The 24657-nt window shown below is 57.4% G+C and overlaps 1 protein-coding gene across 2 annotated transcripts in view; it reads left to right on the forward strand.

The window, feature by feature from the left end:
- The window catches only part of HIP1 (huntingtin interacting protein 1), a 50796-nt gene that overhangs the window by 18635 nt on the left and 7504 nt on the right, over window positions 1–24657 (forward strand). Inside the window, exons 1-17 of one of the 2 annotated variants that reach the window (XM_080563379.1) lie at window positions 2618–2822; window positions 10942–11005; window positions 11717–11859; window positions 12581–12637; window positions 13891–13971; window positions 16332–16408; window positions 16659–16720; window positions 18639–18779; window positions 19128–19185; window positions 21458–21533; window positions 21930–22061; window positions 22721–22818; window positions 23185–23257; window positions 23653–23836; window positions 23914–24002; window positions 24077–24193; window positions 24359–24460. In XM_080563379.1, coding sequence (XP_080419505.1) covers window positions 2805–2822; window positions 10942–11005; window positions 11717–11859; window positions 12581–12637; window positions 13891–13971; window positions 16332–16408; window positions 16659–16720; window positions 18639–18779; window positions 19128–19185; window positions 21458–21533; window positions 21930–22061; window positions 22721–22818; window positions 23185–23257; window positions 23653–23836; window positions 23914–24002; window positions 24077–24193; window positions 24359–24460 — 1572 coding nt within the window. In that variant the 5' untranslated portion in view covers window positions 2618–2804. Of the gene's footprint in view, window positions 1–2617; window positions 2823–10941; window positions 11006–11716; window positions 11860–12580; window positions 12638–13890; window positions 13972–16331; window positions 16409–16658; window positions 16721–18638; window positions 18780–19127; window positions 19186–21457; window positions 21534–21929; window positions 22062–22720; window positions 22819–23184; window positions 23258–23652; window positions 23837–23913; window positions 24003–24076; window positions 24194–24358; window positions 24461–24657 lie in introns of those variants that run through there. The other variant, XM_080563380.1, reaches the window with a different exon arrangement.

The raw sequence follows: 24657 nt of genomic DNA on the forward strand, positions 1-24657 counted from the left end.
AGGTTAAGGTTGATGAGCTGACTGGGTTTGCTACAAAGTGCTGCCCGGCAGGAGGGCATGGTGGGATGAAGGGGGACTTGGAGCCCGAAGCCAGCCGCGGGAGGTGAAACAGCAAGCATGCAGCATGGAGAGTGCATGGGCATTGCAGGGTGTCACCAATGTATCTGCTAAAGAGGGAATCCTACAAATTATTTTAAAAGCTGTACATTTCTGATGCAGGTGGCATAGTGGGAAAATTCACATCTGTCCTATGCATGTTGTGGTGGGGGGCAGGACTGGGTTTTGCTCCCAAGGATGTGAGCGGTTCTCTTTGTTTTCCACTTTACCTTTGGGTTTGCTCTTGCACACATGCCCGACGGTTTCCATGTGTTCAAATGAGACATTAAAACCCCAGGCAAGTGCTAATTGCAGGGCTGGAACCTCTTGGTGCTTTGCATCCATAGGGGGCTGTGTGATGGACCTAGGACAGCAAGCCATGCAGTGCTGGTGCCGTCCAGTTCAGAGCACTGGTAAATCCAGCTGATGCTGGATTAATTAATTCCCGGATCCCACTGACCCAGGGGAAGATCAGGCTGGGGATGCCACAGAGCAGGGCTGCGCGGTGAGGACCAATGCTCACATCTTCTGTGCTGGAGGCATTTCCAGGAGAGGGGCTGCAGTGGGTGGAGCAGGTTTCTTGCATCCTGGCCGGTGGATGTCCGTTCCTGTTTTGCAGAGCAGGCTGCAGTGCGAGCATGGGCTGAGGTTGTCCCCAATGGCTGGGATCACCTTGCAGGCTGGTGGATATCTTTAGGTCTTCCTCCGCATGGGCCTGGACTGGTTCCCAGCAGATTGCTGATGACACATACCTCCAGAGGAGGGCTTGCTCTAAAATAGGACTGTGCATGAAGTGCAGCAAAGCAGCCAGATGTGTCACAGCGTTTGGGGCTGGAAAGATGCCAGTCGGTTTTCAGCTGTAATGTCTGTACTCAAGTTACCAAGATTTCCTTGGGGCAGATAATGAGCTTTATCCCATATCCCATAACCAGCTGGATGTTGCTGACCAAGGGGCTTTGCAGCAAGGAGGGAGCAAACCCAGCTCCCTTTCTCGAGTCACAGCACTCGATTCTGGTTTTGCCTCCCTTGCTGCGGTAGGTACTGCGTCTGCCACCGCCGGCACCGCAGGGACCCGATTCACCCTTCCTGCCACAGGCCTACTGTGCAGATGTGCTCGGAGCCCCCTCATGCCTGGCGTGATGGGGACAGGTGCCCGCGATGGGGACTGGTGCCCACACCCAGCGCGCTGCCTCGTGCATACCCATGGGCTGGGACGAGGAGCAGGGAGCAGACCACCTGCTCCCATAGGAACCAGGCCTCACAGTTCATTTAAAGTGGGAAATTGCTCTTTGGGCCTTTTCTTCACATTGCCACGGTTCTACGGTGTGAGGGCAGTGGGCGAAAGCTGCATGTGGATAAGGTGTAAAATTTGGCTATAGGTTGGAATCAGTCAGTCCAGCAAAAGGAGGAGGTGCATAGCTGCAGCGAAGCAGTGCATCTGTGCGTCTGTCCCACGTAGGAATCGCAGTGGAGACTTCGACAGCCACCAGAGGGAAAACACTACCCGGTCTTGGCTTCAAAAGCATCCCCCATGGCTGGGGCTTGCTTGGTGGCTTGGGTCAGCGCGGTCTGGGTGCTCCTAGGGCCCGAGGGGTGGCTCTCAGTCCCCACAGGTCCCTGCAGAGTGCAGGGGACGTGGGATCCTGTGATCTTAAGAGCAGCCAAGTCACCATCCATTAACGAGGGGCTGTGCCATGACTAGACTAAAGTAATCCGGGAGGATTATTGAGTTAGTCCAGGGCTAGCATCACAGAACATTTTTTTGCTTGAGGCCATGAAGCTTCTTCTCTGCCTTCTGCAGAGGGTTAGCTGTGTTTCAGTGTCGCGATGCTTTTCCTCCTACCTGCTTTGGATTTGCTTTTAGGGAATGTAAAGAATGATTGTAGAATTGTTTGGGTTTCTTTTATACCTCCGATCTGAAGATGCTAAAGAGCGTCTCAAACACTGGTCGCAGCTGGGAACAGCAAAGATACTGACCTGCTGTTGTGTTCCCTCCTGCCTGGGCATTTACCTGTCCCCCAGCGAAGGGGGATTCCCTGGGCCATGGCCAGGTGTTGCCAGCCAGCACACTGTGCCTCCCCGAGGACGGGGAGCACCACGCTCGCTGTACCAGCCCGATTGCTTTTTTTTTTTTGGTGCAGGAGAGATCACAGCCCATGGGCTCTTGTCCCAGAGAGAGCACGCACAGGTCACCTGCAGGACCACCGGGTGTAGGATCCCCAGCAGCGCCCTGGGGGGCACGGAGATGGGGCAGGGGCAGGGGCAGGGGCAGGGGCAGGGGATGGGGCAGGGGCAGGGGCAGGGGATGGGGCGGTGCCCTCCCATACCCCCCCCGGCGCTCCTGGCTGCCCCAAAGCTCCGGGGTGCAGCCGGGCACCCACGAAGCCCCCCCCGCCACCAGCCCGGGGCCGCCTTTGTTGTCCAGCGCGGGGCCGAGCGCGCCCCCGGCGGCCCTCCCACCCCCCGCCCCCACCCCGCGGGGCTGCGCCGTGGCTCGCGGGAGCGCGCCGCGTGCGGGTGCGCGCTTCCCCCCCCCCCCCAGCTCCTCCGCGGAGCCTCCCGCGCCCCCGCCCCGCTCCCGCCCCGCGCCGCCGCCGTGGGAGCCGCGGAGCCGCCGCGGCCGGGAGCGGGGAGCGGGGAGCGGGGAGCGGGGCCCGTCCCCGCCGATCGGGCTCCGGCGAGCCGGCCTCGGCCCGGCTGGAGCGGCCATGGAGGCGGGCAAAATGGTGAGTGCATCCTCCCCCTCCTCCTCCTCCTCCTCCTCCGGGGCCCCCAGCAGCGGTGCGGCGCTCCGAGGGCTGCGGAGGGGGGGGGGGGACCGGTGGTCCCAGGGGAGCGGGGCAGGGCTCCGGGGGGAAGCTGCTGGAGCCGGGATTGAGGGCTTGCTCCCTCCCGAGGCGGGAGCTTGGCAAGTTTCAGGCGGTCGCGAGACCCCCAGCAACCCGAATTTTGGTGTTTTCTGCTGTGAAAGCAGGGAGGAACAGCCCGGTGTTACTGGATGTGTTGCGACGGGAACCGTGCTCCAGCTGTCGGGGATTCATCCCCGGCGGGAGGTGTCGTTGGGGTTAAGCTGATCCCCGCCGCAAGGCAGCTCCCCTGGGCCGGGGTGCGCTCCCACCCGCACGTCGCCTTGCACCCTGCATTTGGGTTCGCAGGGTCCGGGCCGTGCCCTGGGTGCTCAGGCTGCCACGCATGGCTAGCCGGGATGCACAAGGCCAGCCCCTGCTTGGTCACAAGGGATGGAGATGGGTTGGGGGAAGCGGGGCGTGAGGAGCCATCCTGGCGTGGAGGCATGGCCATCCTCTGCGCTGGTCACCTTGAGAGGGAGATTTTGCTTTTCACTATCCCCAGGTTGGGAGCAGCAAGGATGGGGGCACAGGTGCTCCGGCAGAGCGGGGCTGGGGACAGGATGAGGTGGCAGGGGCGCAGCAGCAGGGAGCCAGCAGGGTCCTGGCTGTTCTTGGCTCCTGCACAGGATCCAGGTGTCCCCAAGGAACACCTGGACGTTTCTGGAGTAACCGGCACCAGCTTGCAGCCATCTGTCTGGGTGGTGGCTGTTCGTTTAACAAACTGACGTAGGGAAGAGGAATGCTCCCTTAATTTTCTCACGTCTGCCCACAGTGGCAAGGGACTCCTCATTCTGTTCAGAGGAGCTGCTGCTTTGCAGGAGGAGCTGCAAGGAAGGGTTTCCACAAGAGTGCCTGTTGCTGCCTTTGCAGCCTGGGGTTCGCCCAGCCAGGGACCATGCTGCTGGTGCTACCGCACCGCGGGTGTTCCTGCCAGGCAGGGCGACCCGCAGCTCTGCAGCTTGTGCTCAAACAGTCCACGGCACAGCGCATGGTGCCGTCACCTCACCCCAGAGCACTTCAGGGTGTCTGTCACATGGGAGATAGCAGAGATTGCCGTACTCTGGGATGTGCTTTGCAGGCTGTCTTGCTGTTGAAGGGACTATTTTCGTCCCGAAGACATCTCCATAAGATTTAACATTTCCCAAGCAAGTTTGGTCCTGGGATGGCTGCTGGTCACTATAATGCTCATCTGGAGATGAGCATGTGGCATTCTGGTTCTTCTCCCTGCATCCTCAGGCATCCTGTCTCTCTCCCGTGATTCCTCCCATTATAAAAGTGCCTGAATATTGGTATTTGTCGGCAAGCAGAAGACTCCAGTTGGGGCCATTGGGAAAGTATCAGGCATATTTGAAGACAGTGGAGGACCTTCCTGGAACACTGACCCCAGGAAACACAGTGATCCTCCCTCCACTGGTGCAAATCACCACTGTTGGAAGAGATTATCTTTGCATAAAATCCCCACTTAAAATTAAAAGCCTGGCTAATGGGACAGTGCGCGGAAAGGGCTTCTGGCCATGACAGAGCAGGGTGGGCAATGTGGGGCACGAGTGCAATTGGCTGCTGGTGATGTCATGCCCTTATCAATAATTAAGCAAGAAGAGCAATGAGTGGTTGTCAGGGGGAGCGGCTACAGAGGAGCTGGGGAAGCTCTGCTGGTGGAATCCATGCTGCCCGGTGGGAGCAGGGCTCAGGTGCTCGTGGTGCCCATGTCAACGTGTGTAAGGGCTCACTGCCACGTGGTTTTCTCACTGCTTCTGGATCTGGCAGGTCGTTCCAGTGTCTGCTTGCACTGGGGCCTCTGGTCACTGCAGGTCTGATGTGCCCCAGGGGGAGGATGCTTTGATGGGGAGCGCTCCTACCCAACCAGTGAACTGGCTCTGTTCTCAGCAGCTGCATCTGGTGGAAGGAGGTGGTTTCTGGCCAACCTCATGGCCTGCCTCCTGGTGCTGACAGCTCTTCTCCCAGAGGGGCTGCAGGAAGGAGTGAGGCTGAGCAGGATCCATGCTGGCCCTGCGGAGCTCCTGAGGCAGCTGGAGCACTCCCCAGGTTCTGCTGCAATCTCAGCTGACTTTTCATTTGACTGCTTGTTTCAGCTGGAGGTTTCAAATGGATCCCAGGCTTTACTGCGTAAACTCCCTGGACAGTCGTTAGTGAGGTTTGGCCTATTCCATAGCCTTAGTTTTTGCCAGCCATTCTCCCCAAAATTGATTTTCCTTCTGTCCTTTTTTCCCAAAGCTTTTCTGTGTATTGAAAGAGTCCATGTTCCTTAAGTTGGATAAAAAAAAAACAGAATAAAATCCAGAGCTTGGAGTCTGTCCAAGTAATTAATCTGCATAAGCTGTTTATGGCATTTGAGAAATCAAGTGTCCCAACTGTTTGGGTTTTGATACCAGGATGGTATGAAGTGCTGTGTGAAGTGGTGTTTAATGCAGCAAGCTCTTGTTTCCAGGGTCAGCATAACCAAAGCCTTCAGACCCATGCTAACAGCTCGGCTCTCCCTTCCTGGCATCAGCCAGATCTCCACTATCCACAAATCAGACTTCTCACTCAAGTCTCTGACACTCATCACAAGTCAATTGAGTGCTTTTCTTCATTCTTTCTCTTCGATTGTCTCGAAGGCACTGGGAGCAATCGAATTTCTCTGTCTCTTCCCACCCTGCCTCTCATGATGCTGTTGAGCCTATTATTTGAGTTGGAAAATCCACAAAGCCACCTTCTAGGAGCAATTTCTTGCACATACAGTTCATAGAAGCACGACTTCAGATGCTTTCCACCAGTTTGATGCCACTCTGCTGCCCCCAGGAGTAGCTGGGAGCTAGTGGGATGGTCTCCTCTGTTCTTATGTTCAGATGCACTCAGAATGTGCATTCCTTGAATTATTTTATGTTTTCTATTGTGATAACAGTGCTGTGGCTCATGAGGCGGAGGCCACAGATCTTGCTGAGGAGTCCGACAGCTGCTCAGCCCTCTTGTGTTTCCTTGTGGTGCGCAGAATGAGATGGAGACCTCTAAACATTGCACCACCCCTTCCTGTCCCGGGGCAATAGGCTTTTCTCCTCAAAACACCACACGTGCTGGATGTGCTGTTCTATAACACTCGCGTCATGCTTTGACTTGTGCAGGTGAGCATTAATGGTTGGGAGGCCAAGCATGATGTAGGTCTGAAGTCATCGTCTTCGCAGCCTCAGGAGAGCAAAACTGAAGGCAGTGATGTTACATGGCGCAGCATCACCTCTGGCCTGGCCATGTCTGTACCAAGAAGAACCTCACATGCAGTGCTCGTTCCCCGTAGCGAAGTGCCCTGTGCTGCCCCAGGCCATTGGCTCGTGCTGGACCGTGCATGGCCTTTCAGAGAGCAGGTTACTTCAGGAGCTGAGGTTTTCTTTTCCCGAGTGGACATTAAGTAAATCTCCAGCCCTGACAGCAGTGTGCAAACCCTCGTGGATGTGGTGAGATTTCAGGGTGTCTAAAGCCAGAGGCAAGCATTGCTTTGGGAAAAACGTGGTTGTTTCTTACAGCCCAAGTGAAGGCAAATGCTGAGACTTGTGCCCTTCTGGGTATTCTGTGGCTGATTGGAGCAGGTCAGGGTGTGTGATCCCTGGAGTGGCTTCAGCTCCTCAGTGGGAGGCAGAAGAGCACTTTGTTTCTAAGTTCATGGGTCCAGCAGTGGAAGGCCCTGATGCAGCCAAATTGCCCAGATTAAAGGTCGGAAAATATTTTTTATGTCTCCTCTCACTCCCAGTTCAAAGAGAGCATTTAGGACTACGGTGGAAGGCTGCGAGTCACCCAGTTTTTGCTGGGCAGCCTCTTATTTTGTACAAAGAAATGTATACATATGTGTGTGTGTATGAGGCATGCCACCTGGCCTGCCACGCTGCCTCCACAGCCTCTCTTTCTTCACTTCCCTTCCACTGCGGTTGTGTACAAAACCAGGGCTGTTCCCTGCTCGGGTGCTACTGTATAAGGCCATGAGGCTGAGCAGCGTGGTGGCCGCCTCCTTGGGCATGCCCATGCTTTACTGCAGCTCTCAGGAGCTCCCAGTCCTGAGCGGGTCATGAATCACCGCAGGCGTTATCCAGCCCACTTTGCTTCGGGCGGGCATTATCCAGCCCGCTTTGCTTTGGGACGTCACAGCGGAAAGCCTTTCCTGAGCCTGGAGAGCCTGTGTTTTGCTTTTGGCTGCTGCAGTTGAGTGGTGTTTAAAAAGAGACGCGTGCCCTTTGAGCAGCTGTGATTTACACCTCTGGAAGGCTCCCTCACCTCCCAGGGGGATTGTCATGTCCTGCCCTCCCCCCAGCCCTGCTGCCCAGCGACCACAGTGGAGCTTTGCTGAGCTGGGATTTGCATTTTAATTAATTTCACAAATTTTTCCAGGCAGCTCTGCGCTGGTCAGATCTTCTCATTTGCTTCCCCTGGAGCCCCTGTGTCTGCAGGGCTTGGTTGAGAGCAGTTTTCCGGAGGTATGCTCAATCCCAGCTATCCATTTATAGAAAGGAATTAAGGAGAAATGAGGAGCATTACTAAGAGGATTTGCGCTGCAACTTACTCAGTTTCTCCAAATAATTTGCAATAGCTCTGGATTCTTTAATCAACACTCATTTCCTTTTGGAAATGAAAGGAGATGTGGGAAGGCGCCATGCAGCTACTGTGCAGAGCTGAACTGTTCTCTGCATAATAGGAGATTTGCAATTCAAAGGATGCTAAGCTTGTAATTTGGGGAAATCTGGAAGGGGAATGAGGATGTGCATATCTACATGTGCATGTGAAAGAGAGGGACTGGTCTCACTGCACTCAGAGAGCCCTCTGTAGCCCTGTCTCAGATCCCACATGTGTTTTTGTGCCTCTCTGTCCCTCCGGGTGGCGCCTGCGGTCACACACCCGGAGCCGTATTTTGGTTGATCTGCTGCAGGAGCTGCTCAGCTGAGCTGTGCCCCATGCTCCAGCCCCATGGCCCTGCTGGGGGGATGCTGATGCAGTGGTGCAACCCCAGCAGCTCTTGCTGTGTGCGTGGGGCCCACTGGGGCTCCACCAGCTTCTCCTCTCACTTCCTCTCCAGCCCAAATTTGTGGCATCGCACCAAAGGATTGCACAAAAGAGGAAATGAGGGGGTACAGGGAGGGTGCATTTGCAGAGGCATTATCTCCACTGCATGCCTGTCTCCCCAGGCAGTCTCCCCATGTGTGCCCCAGCCCCAGTGCCAGCTCTGGCATCCCTCCATCAGCTCAGAGAAACCAGAGCAGGGCTGTGGCACCGCCAAGGAAACATTCATGGCCTGGAGGTCAGAAACAGCTACTGCGGTGGAGAAGCTTACAATTAAAACACCATAGTGGCTGGGAGTGGTGCCTCGCTCAAGCTTCTCCCAGCCTGTCAGCTGGCATAAAAGGTGTATGATCTCCTTCCAAGACTGCCCGGCATCTCTCGTGAGACACCTCAGCCTTTTTGACCTGGTTTGGCAGCCAAAACACTCTTGCTGCTACTCCACATCTGTTTGCTTTCATGGGCACTGCTGCGGCCCGATGCCTGTGGCAGCTCTGCCTGAGCCCGTGGTGGCAGGCAGCACTGGAGCATCATTGGGCCCTCCAGCCCAAAACCTCCCCATCATCTGTACTGGGCCTCAAAGGGACAGCAGGGCTTGGGGACGGGACTCCCAGAGGCCACCATGCAGAGCAGGCCAGGCATGGCGTCGTGGCCGCTGCCCCTGCTGTCCCTCTCCACTTGGGGGTGTTCCTAGCGCCAGGAGCCTGCCAGGTCTGCGCCAAAGCCTTGTCCTTGACTCACCAGGAAAAGCCAACAGGAAGCGGCAGTTTAAACTTGGAGCTCCACTTCCAGCTTTTCCGGGGGAACAGAGGCCATGTGGGACCCCCCCGGCTCCACTTCCCTCTGGAGCCAGCCCCAGCCCGGCTGTGAGGAGGGCGTGGGGCCGGGACTGCTGGCCTGCAGCCTCCTGTAGAAGGAACCGTCCGGGTTCCCTCCACCATCCCTGCAGGGTCTCTTTCAGCTTCCATTAAGCAAGGCCGAGCAGCAGGCTCTGCCCCGTGCCCGCACCTCAGCCGGGTTGGCCTGGTGCAGGATGCTCACAGCAGGCAGGGAGCGCGGCGAGCAGCAGCGCAGCATGGCCGGCGACTGGTGTGTGTCCTCAGCAGAGCCTGTGCCATATGGGTGGTGGTGAAAAAAGCAAAGGGATAAATGGATTAGCCGTGCTCTAAAGCCCCCATGCTGTTGTCCACTGCTGGAGTGAGCAGCAGTGTCCCCACAGCACAACCAGGACACCCTGTTTTGGCTAAAGAGGGGTGCTTGGCCCTGGGGGGGTTCCTCTTGAGGCTGCAGTTGTGGGCTCAAGCAGAAGCCATCTCAGCCCATAAGCATATTGTCCCCACGCCAGCTGGCTGGTGCCTGGGGGCAGAGATGTTTTGGGGGAAGGTGGGTTGTGCTTCACCTTGTTTGCTGGGAGTTCGGGCCATGCCCAGCTGTGCGTGGGGTGTGAGTGGCTGTGCCCTTGGTTCCCTATGGTGCTGCCTCCCTTACGAGGACATTTTGGAGATGTGGAGTGCTGCGGGGATGCAGGACGGACTGTCAATGAGTAAGGCACTGGAATCAGTCCCACTGCTTTAATTAGCTTGCGTCAGTAATTAGCTATTTCTGACAGAGCTGAGCCAGCCTATTTCTTCCATCAATAGCATGGATCCTCACGGAGCACCGGGAACACGAGTGTTCTGGTGTCCAGCAGGTGCTGGATGCTGCTGTGAGCGGAGCATGAGCTTGAGGAGCGGGTGGCTCCATGCCAGAATCATAGCACTCACACCAAGCAGCTTCCTTGACCAGCTTGGTTTTGACCACTGCCTGTGGCTGGGCTTGGAACAGGCTCGGTCCCACAAGGTTTGTGTGCCTGTGAGAGCCAAGACACCTCCTAGCCCCAGTGCAGCTCCCAGCCCTGCTGCGCCCTTGAGAAAGCAGCTGCAGAAAGAGGATAAGGCTAAAAAAACACTCAAAATCCTGTAAAGAAAACACCTCCAGCAACTGCCTCTCTGTAGGCTACAGAGCGCACTGGCTTCTCACTCTGTGCCCATGCTTCTCAATGTGGGCTTCACAAAGTCCACAACATTTGCATTGCAAACCATGCCTTTCCTGGCAGAGAGCTGAGAGGAGCCTGAGGGTACAGTGGGCTCGGCTGCACTGGGGAGGGTTGTGCCAGCTCCAAGTGGGGCGGGAGCGGCTGGGGAGTCCCTGGCTGCAGGGACGAGCATGTGGTGGGGCTGGGAGGGGGCGCAGACGGGAGTGGGAGCGGGAGCGTAGCTGGGCTGCAACGTGGAGGTCAATGGGTTCGGGCTGGAGGGGGGCAAACTGCAGCAGGAAACAGGGAGAGCTGGGGGGGGTGCATCTCCTGCCCTCCGCCTCCACCATGCACATGGTGAAACCGTCCCATGGCTGAGGATGCTCACAAAGCTGCTCAAGTTCCTCTGTCCAGTGCCCACCCGTCACTCCACTTTGGTACTGATTAAGCTGGGACCTGTTGTTTGTTGCCAAATGACACAGCCATCCCAGGTCCTGTTCTGCTCTGTACTGCTCATGGTGGTCTCACCGTTCCAGCGCTGGATTTCCCCGTCCTCCCTGAAACACCCTCTCTGCTCAGCCCCCAGCAGAAAGCAGAGCTGGAGCTGCTGGCTGCTGCCTGTGATCCAAGGTCAGGGGAGAAATTTGTCTTCCCCTGCCTGCCCCACCACCTCTAGGGCAGGAGAGGGTCCTTTTGTGGTTGCTGCTTTAATTGCATCATTATTATGCTGAGTAAATGAATCCTGGCAGCAGCTGAACCTGGCAGATGCCAGGCACATCCCAGAAAGGCATCCGGGAATGGGCAGCGTCCAGCTGGCACAGGCCAGCAGCTGCTTCGTGGGCCGGGGACCTGGATGGGACCCAGGCCCCAACAGGTGCTGGCAGAGCGGGGGGACTGGGGGAACCCAAATCCTTCCCATCTCATCCCCCCCCTTCTGTTTTTCAGACTGTCAGCATCAATAAGGCTATTAATACACAGGAAGTGGCTGTCAAGGAGAAGCACGCCAGAAATATCCTTCCGAGAGTTGGCCACAGGACAAGCAAGCGTGGGAGCTGGCTGGGGCCACTTGGAAAAGGGCCCGCGGCGAGGCAGCACGTGGTGGGGGTGCCGGGCTGGCTGCTGGGGTGCTTGGGGGGGGCTGGATGAGACCCCCAGGGGCTCTCCCTGCTGGCTAGGGCTTCCTGGCACGGCACCAGCAATCCGTCCGTTTAGTCCAGGCCATCTCATGGGAGCGGTGATGGGAGGGATGGAGGGGCAGATGGTGCTGGGTCAAAGGTGCTTCATCTCCAAAGGTGCACTGTTACTAAAAGCTGACCTCTGGCATCGCAGCAGGGGCAGCGGAGGGACCTGCCACCTGACTCTGAGCGTGCTGTGGCATTCCTGGGGCAGCAGTGTGGAGGGTGCCTGGGCAGCATTGCCTGGGCTTGGCAGGCTGTCACTGGTGGCTCGGCTCCCCTCAGCTCTGCGGGTGCTGGCTGGGAGAGGACAGCGTGTGCCTCGTGCACAGCAGCCCTGCTTGCCCCACACTTGGCACCAACACTCTGCTGCCCAGCTTTGTGGGGTTCATTCTCCTGTCCCCTCAAATTCACAGGGATGGGCACAGATGCTCTGCAAGATCCCGTGTTTTATGCCAATGGGGTTGCAGGGTTGGGGGTGGTTTCGAAGCAGCCATCCAAGCTGTGGGACAACTTCCATCCCCGTTTCCTTGACTGGCCTCCACCATGCATCCTGGGCACGCACCACGAGAAGGGGGCACAGACCTTCTGGTCAGTGGTGAACCGGCTGCCGCTCTCAGGCAACGCCGTGCTCTGCTGGAAGTTCTGCCACGTCTTCCACAAGCTCCTCCGCGACGGCCATTCGAATGTGAGTGCTGTCCCATGCTCCCAACCGCATGAGGAGACCTCATATTCATCAGCACCCTTCAGACTCCTGACCCTTTCCTTGAATTTTGTGTGCTGGCACTGATGTCTGTCCCCAAAATGCTGGAGTCCCCCCATTCCCTGACTTGACCCCAGCTGTGTCCTGCAGAGCTCTGGTACCAGTGTCCCAACGCCTCTCAGTGCAGCAAGCTTGGCTCAGCAGCCAGCCTGGGGCCAAAGCTCTTCCTTGGGGGTCCGCATGGGGCAGTGGGGGTGTCAGCCAGACGTTACCCTCCCGCAGCTGTGAGTAGTGAAAGGCAGCAGGGAGTCCTTAGCAGGGACTGGCCAGGGCATCCCTCCCCATGTGCTTTGCAGGAGCCTTCCTGGTGCCAGTCTGCCCGCAGTAGCCCGCACTAAGTCATGCAGAATAACTCACCCTGGTGCCTACCATGGCTGCAGTGCTGGTGCTGGAGGAACCGCTGTCCCCGGGGTGTTGGCATGCATGCAGGAGCTGCCAAACAGGATCCTGCCCTGTGCATGGACAGGGAGATGGAGGCACTCTGGGGCTGGGATGTAACAGGGCAGCAGGCTGGCTGCAGAGTCAGGAACGTGCCCAGAGCACCCATTCCTTAGACTAATTGCTGGGTCGTGATAACGCACACTTTGCCCCCAGTGCCCTGCATGCCACCCTCACTTGCTGATTATTTTCTTCTTCGTCCGTCCAGGTCCTGAAGGATTCTGTGAGGTACAAGAACGAGCTGAGTGACATGAGCAGGATGTGGGTAAGTGGTTGACCCTGCCAGCTGTGGGACTCTGTGGCTGCCCCACGGAGGGTGAATTGGGGCCAGCTCCTCAGCAGGGACTGTGTGGTCATCTCACCTGCGAGGAGCTGGATGCTGGGTGCTGAGCACCAGGGACACACAAAATCCCTCGGGGCTCACTCTGCTCGTGACCACAGTCCCAACACCTCCCCAGAGCCTCCTGGCCTGGAAGTGCCATATCTGCTCAGTTTGCTTCACCGTGCTGCAGAGAGGGGTGAATGAGATGGAGTATTTATAGCAAGAAATACAATAGCTTAAGTGACTTTTTTTCCAGCTACAGTAGGTGAAAAGAAGTACAGGAGAGCAGGGCAAGGCAGGCTGCAGGAGATGGGCTGGGAGCTGTGGGGATGTGCGAAGCAGGAGGATGATGCTGGTGGAGAACATCCCTGGGACAGCACAGGAGAGGGGCGCAGGGCAGCTGAAAGGCAAGCAGGACCCCAAAGGAGGGTTGAAGAGATGCAGCTTGAAACTGAGCTCAATGCGATGGGCGGGTGGCTTGAGCACACCAAGCTTGGTTTGCAGGTCGCATTCACTATACCCTTCCATCAAAATCAAACACGTTGGGCAAAACTAAACATATTCAGATACTGGAACAGGCTCCCCAGGGAAAGTGGTCATAGCACCAAGCCTACTGGAGTACCAGAAGTATTCACATAAGTCTCTCAAAAATACAGCTTAATTTTTAGATAGTCTTGTGTGGAGTCAGGAATTGGACTCAATGATCCTTGTGGGTACCTTTCAACTGATGTTGTTCTATGATTTTGTGATATGCTTTCTATTTTATGGCAAAACCCAGTAAAAGTGTTCTGACAGTCAAAAGCAGCACTGAAATCTGCAGTACGAGAGACTGAGATGAGAAGATGGTGGCCAAATCCCCTGCCATGACCCTCCCCAGGCCCATACAAAGGGCCTGAACCGCGTGCAGGTGGTGGGAGTGCACAGAACTCCCCTGAGTATCCCAGAGGGCACAGCACGCTTGGCCAGCCTGTGTGGCAGTGGGGTATCGAGGAGGAGGAGGAGGAGGAAGATGAAGAAGGTGCTGGGCCTTTGAGTGCTGATGACCCAGGCAGCGTAGGGCAGAGGCACAGGGCAGTAGGATGGGGCAGGAGTCCAGGTAGGCAGGGGTCAGATCTGTCACTGCCCGCAGCAAGGCAAGAAGGCTTCTTTGAAGGCACAGCCTGCCCCATGTCTGAACATCTTCTTGGTATCCCCAGGGCCACCTGAGCGAGGGCTATGGACAGCTGTGCAGCATCTACCTCAAACTGCTGAGAACCAAGATGGAGTTTCACACAAAGGTGAGCGTCCCATCCCATCCCATCCCAACCCATCCCCACCCCCGCGTGTCCCCAGCCTGCTTGTCACTCGGACCGCAGTGATGGGCTGCCTCACAAAGGGCAGTTGAAGCATGTCAAGAGCACTGTGCCATGGCTTGGTGGACCCTGGCTGTGGCACCAGGCACCAGAGATAGGCCTGGCTGAGCCACTGCTGCATCGAGGGATGGGTGCTGGCGAGCCTGGGGCTCAGCCCTGCTCCCAAAGCGCAGCTGGGCTGTGGGAGCTCATTCTCCAGGGAGCTGTGAGGGCAGAAGTTGGTGGCAATGCAGGACAGCAGCTGGCAGAGATGTTGCAGGAGTGTCATCCTGGCTGTGACCCCAGCATGTCCTCTTCTGTATTGTGACCATCGTGAAACATGCCCCAGACTGCTAGTGTCTGGATCAGAAGTGTCCCAAGGACCACAGCCTCGGGGATGGCTGTTCTCATGGTGGCACCTGGCATGGTCTTCCTTGTGCTGGATGCAGGGGGCTATGCAAAGCAGGGAAAGACCCCCAGCTTTGGGGTGCACATCCTCTCCTGAGCTCTGCAGGAGCCCAGGCACCTTCTGGGCAGGCAGAGGGGGCAGAGCCACGGTGTGCCGGGCTGAGCAGGGCAGGCTGAGGTAGAGCTGCAGTGCACTGCAGGAAGGGCTCCTGCCTGGCAGCAGGGCCACGTAGGGGCAGCACAGGCAGGGCAGGGGCCGGTGCTGGAGTGTAAATGTCCTGAAAATCCTGCGTGGAGCCCAGCTTTCATGTATCACCAGGAACACAGGGAGGGAAGCTGGGGGTTCAGGCCAGTGGGGCGTCCCTGTTTGTGCATGGAAGAGGATGAGCAGCAGCACCTGCTCCAACCTGCATACCAGCAGTGAGGATTATTGGCCATGGTCAGCAATGGATGAAGCACAAAACAAATTGCTCTTCTACAGCTGCCAGAGGGTCTGCCCCCATCGCTTGTTAAATTACTTGTTAAACATTGCTGAACATGGGGTGGTGTGGGAGGGCTGGGTCCCAGCCACAGTCAGCAGAGCAGCATGGTGTCCCATCCTGTTCCACCCAGTGCTGTCTCCTGCTTGTGGTCTGGTAGCTCAAATAATCATTCTCAGTCACTAAAATCCACGCTTTCTGGCTCTTGGACTCTGGGTGCTCCTGGGCACTCGGAGCAGGGGAACAGCTTAGATTTTTTCCCCCCTCTCTTGTGTGCCTGCCTCAGGAGCTTGTTTTGAGCCTCCAGGGCAGAGCTGCTGTGCAGGTCCCTTGTCTGGGCTAAGTTTCGGAGAGGATGTGGTCAGAGTTGGCCGGCTCCAGGTCTGTTGCTGCAGCGTGCCCGCACGCAGCTCGGCCAGTGCTGGCTGCCAAAGGTGATGGGGAGCATATTTATAGAAAGGAATGCGATGTGCCCCGTGGGGCGTTGGGAAGCAGTGCGCCCGTTGATGGAGTTTATTATTTAGGCAGACGTTCTCTTATGCTTGTGGCATTAAAATAAAGGCGTTCCTCCAAGAACAGAATGAAAAGTCATTGTGGGCTTGTACACAAACACTGCCCTGTGTGGGTTCAAGTGCTCTAATGCTTAAAGTAGTTGGCTGTGGCAGGTTGGGTACCTGCAGTGTTTTCTTTCTTTTTGAGCTCTGCTGAAAAGATGTTTTCAGAAGCCAGGCCTGTACCTGTAATCCCTATTCAGCTCTGTTTGGAGCCATGGTATGGCGTACCTTGACTAGCTGGGGCAGTAATAAGAGGCTTTGCCCTCCCAGGCAAACGGCAGTTCCTTTCCGCCCTGCAGCCCTTTCCTCTTCAGCCTTGCAGGAGCTGCTGCCCCATCTCTTTGCAGCTGGGCAGGTTTCTAAGCCCAGATGGAACTGACTTTTCTTGCTGAAAGTACAGGCTCCATGGAGGCTCTGGCTCCTGCTCACCCAGGGCTCAGCAGGCCTCTTCTTAGTCTTTTTTCAGCAGGACTTTCCCCCTGCAGCAGCAGGTACCAGCCGCTCCCCACTGCTGCAGCCCCTGCCCTGTGGATGAGGAACTTTGCTGAGCTTCACTTTTCCTCCTGGCAAAGGATGGGGCTTTCAGGGCGATCACTGGCCTTCGTCCTCAGCCTGGAGTCTGCAGGGATGAGGTGTAGCCCCTTTGGGGCTCTCAGCATTGCTTTGCCAGGCTGGAGGGATCTGGTGATGGATATCGAGACTTTAGCCCACCGGCAGACCTGGGGGCAGCAGCCCCTGCTCAGCACCGAGGAGCCCAGCTCGGGATCCTTTGGTTCAGCAGGGGCACCAGGCCAGCTGTCCTGGTGTGGAGCCACGGCGGGCATGGGAGCCCCTCCACGTTCCTGACTGCTTCTTCCCCCCACAGAACCCACGGTTTCCCGGCAATCTCCAGATGTCCGACCGGCAGCTCGACGAGGCAGGGGAGAGCGACGTCAATAACTTGTGAGCGCGGGACAGGCGGGTGGCGAGGGGGAGGATGGGGAGCTCTGCGCACCCTCACCGGCTGCCCCTCCAAGCCAGGGACGTGGCCCTGTCTGGCACCTTGTCCCCACCACCTGCCATGGGCGCTGTGAGCGGACAAAGCCACCGGCCAGGGCTGTCACATCCCTCCCGAGCAGGCAGGGTGTCACCCCGGCACGGGGTGAGGTTGTGCAGGGACACTGCCCAACCTTCCTGGCAACCTCTTCCCTAGCTTCCAGCTGACGGTGGAGATGTTTGACTACCTGGAGTGTGAGCTGAACCTATTCCAGACAGGTGAGCCCCTCATCACCCTGGTGTGTGGGCCTGGTGTGCGCCATGCGGCAGCACCGGCTCTGGGAAGGGAGTTGTCTGAGGGCGTCGGGGCTCGCCTGTTTTCCGTGCACTTCACCACAGTTGTTCGTAGATGAACTTATTCCATGTCAGAGCCATTCTAGCCTCGTCACAGCCCTCCTGCAGCTCTGGGAAGCCTGTGTGGGGTCAGCTGCACTGCACTGCACAGCTCCACTCTCCCCCACATGCCCTTGGCTTTAACTCCACAGCTTCAGGCTCTCACTCCACAGCCTCCATCAGCTGAGTTTCTTCTCATCTTACTTGTGGGCTTGTGACAGTTTCTGGCTTTTATTAGTGGAGAACACAAGCTCCCCCAGGTACTTGCAGTGGTGCTGGAGCTGGAAGAGGTGTGGGAGTACCCTCTCTTCCTCATGCTCTCAGAGGCTGTAATCAGGCAGGGAGGTAAAAACAAGTCAACCTCAAGTCTTAGGACCATGATGTGCTTCTGCACACTCTAGCAGGGTTGGGTTTGGGACAAATTAAAGAAGTACAAGAGCAAGGCCACCATGGGATGCATAATGCCAGACTCTGAAGACGGTCCCCAGACACATACGGCAGCAGCCCTTCCTTCCCAGCTGCCAGGCATCCCTTTCCCAGGACTTGCATGGGAACAGATTAGATGCAATTAGGTGCACTGTGGAAACCGGAGGCTGCGGTGCTCAAGACCTCACTCTGCTGGCCTCCAGCTCCCCCCTGTGTACTCCCATGTACCTTGGTGAGTGCTTCAGTAACTCAGCTGTGTTAGTGCTTTGTATAAATGCACATGAAGATTCTCTTGGTTAGGCAGCCATAGCTTGGCTCACCCCACACATGACCCTGATCCATAAAACGTGCCTCTACTGGTCAAGGAGTGCAGTGGGATGCATGTCCCCTGCAGTTATGTGGGATGCTCCAGTGTGTCTTGTACTCTGCTCCCTGCAGAGGATCCCTGCCATCTTCTCCTGGGTGTTTCTGGAGCATCTCCCCAGCAGCACACACGGTGCAGCAGCATGCTCCACACACACCAGGAGCGTGGCCCCTGCTCCCGCCTGCCTCCGAGTTGGAGAATATTTGTGCTGTCTGTTATTTAGCCCGAGGCTGCTTGGTGCTTCCCAGCACAGAGGCTTGACAGATCTGTGTGCAGGAGAGGCTGAGCAGCACGGCCAGCTGGGATTAGCGCAGGGTGACCTGCTTTGTCTGCCACCGCAGCACGCTCCTGCCCTGGGGCTGCATCTGGCTTTGTGCATACACACCTCGGGATGCCGGTGATGTTCCTCCTGCTCCCAGAGTCATCTCCCAAAACAGGTGGTTGGCAGCCACCCCAGCGCTGGAGCATGCACCGAGCTCCTTTCCACCTCTGCCTTTTTCCGGTATTTGTAGCTGGTCTCATCCCTCGGGAGCTCAGCTGGGAGCTGGCAGGAGCCTCAGGGTCCCTGCACACGCTGGGGTGGGTTTTGTCCTGTTGCTCCCTGCTGAAGGCTGGCTCAGGACCAGGCACCTTCACCGCATGGTGACAAAGAGCTCCCACGCCTGTGTGGTGCCAGAGAGTCACAGGTGGGAGCTTCTGCTCTTGCTGAACTTTCATGGCACAAATTGGGACCAGGCAGCTACATGACGTGGGCTGGATCCCAGCTCCACAGGCCAGCAGGTCTCTTGCTCCAGGTGGCATTTCCGTGGCTGCCCCAGCAAGCTGACCTGTGTCAGACACCTGGTTTGGGAAGAAATGGGCTAGCCACAGAGGGCTGTCACTGTTCTCTGGCTGTAAAGGAGTGCAGACCGTTAGCTCCAAGGCAGTTGTCTCTTTGGTTTACACAAATCCCAGCTCTGACAGCCTGACGTTCCCTCCACCCCTCTGAACCGTGTCCTTGCTCCCCTCTGGCAGTGTTCAGCTCCCTGGACATGTCACGCTCTGTGTCGGTCACGGCTGCGGGGCAGTGCCGCCTCGCCCCGCTCATCCAGGTGATCCTGGACTGCAGCCACCTCTACGACTACACGGTCAAGCTGCTCTTCAAGCTCCACTCCTGTGAGTACCCCCTGTGCCTGCCCAAGAGCCAGGAGCTCAGAGGGGTGGAGGGGATGTGGGGAGCCAGCAGGCTGTGCATGGGGCAACTCCGGGCACCCACGTGCCCCCAGCCCAGCTTGCTGGGGCATCCTACATGGAAGCAGCCCGGCTGGCCGCTTAGCAACACCCGGGTGTCTGCACTCTTTGCCAGCGTGTGGCTGGGGCTCCCCATTTGGACCCCGGGAGGAGGACAAGTGTCCCTGCAAAATGCTTGTCCCTGTGTAGCCGTGCTGCCAGGCTGCCCCTGGAGCCCTGCTTCTTCCTGGGGTGGGGACGCGGGGTGAGGTTTATATCTGCTGCTTCTCCCAGGTCTGCCAGCCGACACACTGCAGGGCCACCGGGACCGCTTCTTGGAGCAGTTCAGAAAGTAAGTGGAGACCTGGGGTGCCAGCTGCCACCCCAGGTGATGCTCTGGCTACCGAGATCTGATCAGGGAGCCCTGGGGTGCTGGAGCCCTCTGCACTCAGGCTCAGCAGCTGAGCAATGGAGGCAGAGGGAATGCATGAATCTGTCTAGTGCAGGGCTCCAAAATCAGCCTGCTTCGAATTCTCTGCCTCTGCTTGGAAGCGGCTTTCCTGGAGTGGGGATGCTTTCACCAGGACACCCACTCCGTTTGGCTGATCCAATGCTATTGAATTACCAGATAACTGCATTATTAATTCTAAAGAGGCATTCAGCCGCTAATGGCATTTCGTGTGAAGCGCCAGCTGATGATTTAAAACCCTCAAACCGTTTAATTGCAATTTTAACTGCAATTTGCAGTTGACGTGCTGAGATGAAAGTCTCTCCGTCGCTGCTGAGGACCCAACCCTGCCCTTCCTGGCTTCACTGGAGGAGTTTGATCTATGCAGCACCACTGCACTGCTGCCACTGAAAGCACCTGCTTAGCAAGGGCTGAGAAGCTGAACGTGGTAGGGTGCTCGTGGGGAGGTCCTGATTTTCCCCAGCTGCCATCCTTCAGGCAGTGCCTGGGCACAGCTTGAGATACTGTTGCAGGCAACAGGGTCTGGTGTGCCCCTGGGTAGTCAATTTTGTAGTCTCTAGGCACATGAAAAAGTGATTTCCCTGAGTAGTGCTTAATTTCAAAAAAAAAAAAAAAGGCAAACAAAGACAGCTTGTTAAAAGAAGCAGCAAAAAGGGAAAATCTTCTGGTGTTGCAGAGCTCAGGGTGTTGTCCTCTGAAGACCTGACTTTGCAGGCAAATTCAGGTCATGCAACCAAGCAGAGGTGGCTTGTGAGAGGGAAAAACTGTCTTTTTGGGGTACAACTCAGAACTGGAAAAGGTAAAGTTGCTCATGGCATGTGTCCTGTTGTCTGAGGCACTGTCCCAAATTAAAATATCAATAGCAGAGATTCTAATAGCAACAGATAGGAGTATAGGAGCAAATAGCCGGAGCCAAATCACATGTACCCAGTTACCTGGGAACTCGCACATGCGATGCGCAGACACTAGTGAGCATGTTTATTTCCAAAAGCTCTGGAATAAAAAGCTGCCTTGAGATGGAAGGACAGATCTCCCCTGGATTAGCAACTGCCTGAAAGGCAGGAGACAATTGATCAGGTTTTGTACTAGTGGGTTTTTCAGGGTAATCCCCAGTGACTGTGCTGGAAGCAGTGCTGCTCATTGTATTTTAAATGAGGTCAAGAGCAAGCAGGCAGTGAAGTGCCATGGCCTGTGGTACGCAGTTATTTAGGGTAGTCAGAATGAAAACTGGCCACAAAGAGCAGCAGGAGGATGTCACAGCACTGAGACTGCACAATATAGGACATCTCGAATCAAGGTCAAAAACGGCAAAGCAGTGCCTGGGGGAAAAACACCAGACAAAACCATCAGCAGATGGCTAGGCTGTAAGCGGGTTCTGAACGCCCAGGACAGACCCAGGAGCAAATATCAACCGTGTCGAGGGAATGGCAGCTCATGGTGGTGGCAGCACCAGGCTGGATGCTGGGGTGGCTGCAAGAGAGGGGGAGCCACAAGCATCCTCAGTCCCACACTGGGTCCCCAGCTGCAGCTTTTCTTCTTGCATAAAACCAGGCGCAAAACCAGGGGTGGAGAGCGTTTATCACAGGCTGCTCTAGGTGCCAGAACTGGAAATCGGTCTAGAAGGGAGGCAGGGCTGCTCATGGGGAGATGCTCATGCAGAGAATTGAAGGTGATGGTGCAGATGTAGCCTCCATGCAGGAAGCCCTGACCAGCCAGTGGCTGGGGGTGTAATGGGAGCAGTGGGGCTGTTTCACAGCTGTTCCCTCAAGACTTACCATTTTGGCTACTGTCAGGACAGCGCAGAGAGGTGGCAGGGCCTCTGGTCCAACCCAGTGCAGCTGCTGTCCCATGGTTTGTGGTCTTAGGTCCTTCTCTCTGCTCGTCAGATCCTGGGTTTATGCGAGAAAGCCTCTGGCAGTCAGTTTTTGCCAGCGGTGGGAGTCTGGGGGCTGGGGTCTTCTGACGACCTGCCATGGGTTTGGTGGTGGCACATGCTCCCGTCCCTTCCAGCACAATGTGGTGACACTGCTCTGGAGCCAGGCGAGGGTTTGTATGGGGTGTGCAGAGGAGCTGTCTGATGGGGATTTATGAGAGCAGCAGTGAGAAACGGGGGCACATGGAGAGCCTTCCTTAACCAGCTTCTGTCCCATTCCAGGCTGAAGGACCTCTTCTATCGCTCCAGTAACCTGCAGTACTTCAAACGACTAATTCAGATCCCACAGCTCCCAGAGGTGAGAGCACCACGGTGCTGGTGCAGCCCTCGCCATCCCCATGGCTGGGAGCAGCAGTGAGGGCTGATGGCAATGGGCAGTCTGTGTCCAGAAAGCATCGTGTGCCACCTGCTTTGCTTCCTGGGCATGGTGGCAACTCAGGGCTTGTGGGGCCCAGGGCTCATCCCTGCACCTTCCTTGGGTCAGGTGCTTTTAATGTTCCTGTGGGATGGAGCTGCTCTCTGGCTGCACGCTGTCCCTAGGGGGCTGGGGTCCAGGATCCCTCCTCACGGCAGCATAGCTGGGAGGGATGAGGAGTGAAATGATTTTTCAAGTGTGACACAGGGCCAGCCATATCGGTAGCCCTGCTGTGGGACAGGTCTCACACCTTCCAGCTGTGCTCTCCTCCCTCCCCAGAACCCTCCCAATTTCCTGCGAGCCTCAGCACTGTCAGAGCACATCAGCCCTGTGGTGGTCATCCCCGCTGAGGCATCCTCGCCCGACAGCGAGCCCATCACAGACCTGGTGGAAATGGAAACAGCGTCACAGGTAAACACTGAGGCACTGCCCATGGCTGTGCCCATGGTGCTGCCCTTTGGCTCCGCACCCATCACTTTCTCTCAGAACCGTGCTGTCGCAGGGGCTCAGGCAGCACTGAGCGTCAGCACAGGGGCTGTGTGGGTGCTGCGTGTTGCTGGTGGGTGCTGCAGGGTGCCCAGTGGGGAGCCTGGGCTCGCTGCCCGTGTCTGAGTCAGGCTGAATTCGTCCCACGGTGCTTCTCTTAATAGTTTGGTGCCCTCCAGTGATGGCTGGTGGGGGATGTTTTCCTTCCTAGCGTTGCCCTACAGCTTTCTGTGCTTGCATGGATGTTTTGGCTGGGAGAGGAGTTCTTTGCACCATGAAGGGTTCTTCTTGTGCACTCAGCATTTTAAGGAAAGGAATGTGAAATGACTTTGGGGATCTGCCCCCCAGGACCACAGTTGCCCCGTAGGAAGTGCTGGGATCTGCCTGTGCATGAGGCTATGGGGGCTCTGGGAAATCCAGATGGGCAGCATTTGCAGGTAGCAGCCCTGCTGGCCGGTGGGATGGCTCTGTAGGGCCACGTGCAATCCAACCAGGAACAGCGGGGGATGCAGGCTCCCGTTGCCCCTTGCACAAGCAGGGGAGTAGCAGTGCTCACCTGGGCCCCTGTGCTTCTCTTCCTGCAGAGTCTGTTTGACAACAAGTTTGATGACATCTTTGGCAGCTCGTTCAGCAGCGACCCCTTCAACTTCAACAGTCAGAATGGGATGAACAAGGACGACAAGTGAGTCCTCCCATCAGTGGCTCCATGGCTCCTCCCGACGCTGGGTGGCAGAGGGAGGACGAAGCAGAGCGGGAGCTCCCCAGAACGCAGCACTGCAGCTGCCAGAGAGTGCTGTGGCTGCCCACACCCAGCCCCTTCCAGGGACGTGTCCCCACTTGGGCCATCTCAGGGCCATGGCCAAACCCAGCACAATCCCAGGAGCCCCAAGCACTCCTGTCCGTGGGTTTCAGTGTGGAGCAGGAGGCAGAGCTGAGCTCAGCTGTCCCTGAGGACACAGTGGCCTCCATGGGGACCTTCTCTCCTTGTCTCCACATCCCTGTGTCAGTGCCGGGAGTACTGAGGGGGTGCTTGGTGTCTCCTTCCCAGGGACCGGTTAATAGAGCAGCTCTACAGGGAGATCGGGGCCCTGAAGGAGGAGCTGGAGAGCTTCAAGGCTGAGGTGGGTGACAATAGCCGGTTGGTGGCACATGGTGCATGCTGGCCACATCATCTCCAGCACCCCGCAGCTGCAGGCCAATGGACCATGTGGCGATACCGGGACAGCTCGCACTGTGAAGGGGCCGGCAGGGTGGTGCAGGGCGGTAGCTGTGACCCTGCTGCCCCGGAGATGTGAGGCCCCAACCCTGTCCGCGTCCTGCCCCGCACCCGGTGGTTCGAGCTCCTCTGCAGCAATCCGTCTGTACAGAGCAGCCTTGTGGGGCAGCCGCTGTGCATGGGGAAAGGCTCCCACAGCTGCGCTATGTGGCCTACCCCACTGCACAAGGTCCATCTGGTGCATTTGGGGCTGCCGGGCGCTGGACAGTGCCGGGAGCTGCCCCCCTGCCATGTCCGCAGAACGAGCGTCGCACCCTGCAGCTGCGCGGGCGCATCAGCGAGCTGGAGGCCGAGCTGGCCGAGCAGCGGCACCTGAAGCAGCAGGCGCTGGACGAGAGCGAGTTCCTGCGCACCGAGCTGGAGGAGCTGAAGAAGCAGCGGGAGGACACGGAGAAAGCGCAGAGGAGCCTGACAGAGATCGAACGTGAGTAGAGGGCCCGGGGAGGCCGGCGGGGGGACCACAGGGCGCCCCCAGTGCTCACCTCACCCTGTGTGTGGCAGGGAGGGCACAGGCGAACGAGCAGCGATACAGCAAGCTGAAGGAGAAGTACAGCGAGCTGGTGCAGAACCACGCTGACCTGCTGCGGAAGGTGGGCCCCACAGCCAGCCATGGGGTGTGCAGCCTGGGCCGGGCTGGCCCCTGAGCTCCCACTGCTATCCCCAGAACGCGGAGGTGACCAAGCAGGTGACAGTGGCGAGACAGGCCCAGGGCGATGTGGAGAGGGAGAAGAAGGAGCTGGAGGACTCCTTCCAGCGGGTGAGCGAGCAGGCTCAGAGGAAGGTGAGTAGGGCGCATGGCACAATGGGGTCGTCCTGGGGATGGGGACAGGTGGTGGGGACAGGGATGGGGCCTCACACCCCAAGGGACCCTCCTGGTTACACTCGGAGGGAAGCAGGTGAGTGCCCCACAGGGGCCAGCTCGGTGCGACCTCTCTCCTGCCCACAGTCTCAGGAGCAAGCCGAGGTGCTGGAAACGCTGAAGCAGGAGCTGGCAGCCAGCAAGCAGGAGCTGCAGGTCCTGCAGGGCACGCTGGAGTCCAGCACGCAGGTGAGAGCCCCCGCCGCGGCCATGCCGCTGCCACCCTGCTCCGGTTTCTGAGCCCAGCCCCATTTCCTCTCCACTCAGTCTCGGATGGGCTTGGGGCAGAAAGGCCGGTCTGCCCGTTGTCACGGTGTTTTGGCAAGGCATTACCCACCAAGGTGCCAGTGGGCCAATAACCAGCTTTCTGTCCTTGTCCTTCCCAG

This window comes from Anser brachyrhynchus (assembly GCF_964034855.1).
Source record: "Anser brachyrhynchus genome assembly, chromosome: 20".
Classification (NCBI taxonomy): Eukaryota; Metazoa; Chordata; class Aves; order Anseriformes; family Anatidae; genus Anser; species Anser brachyrhynchus.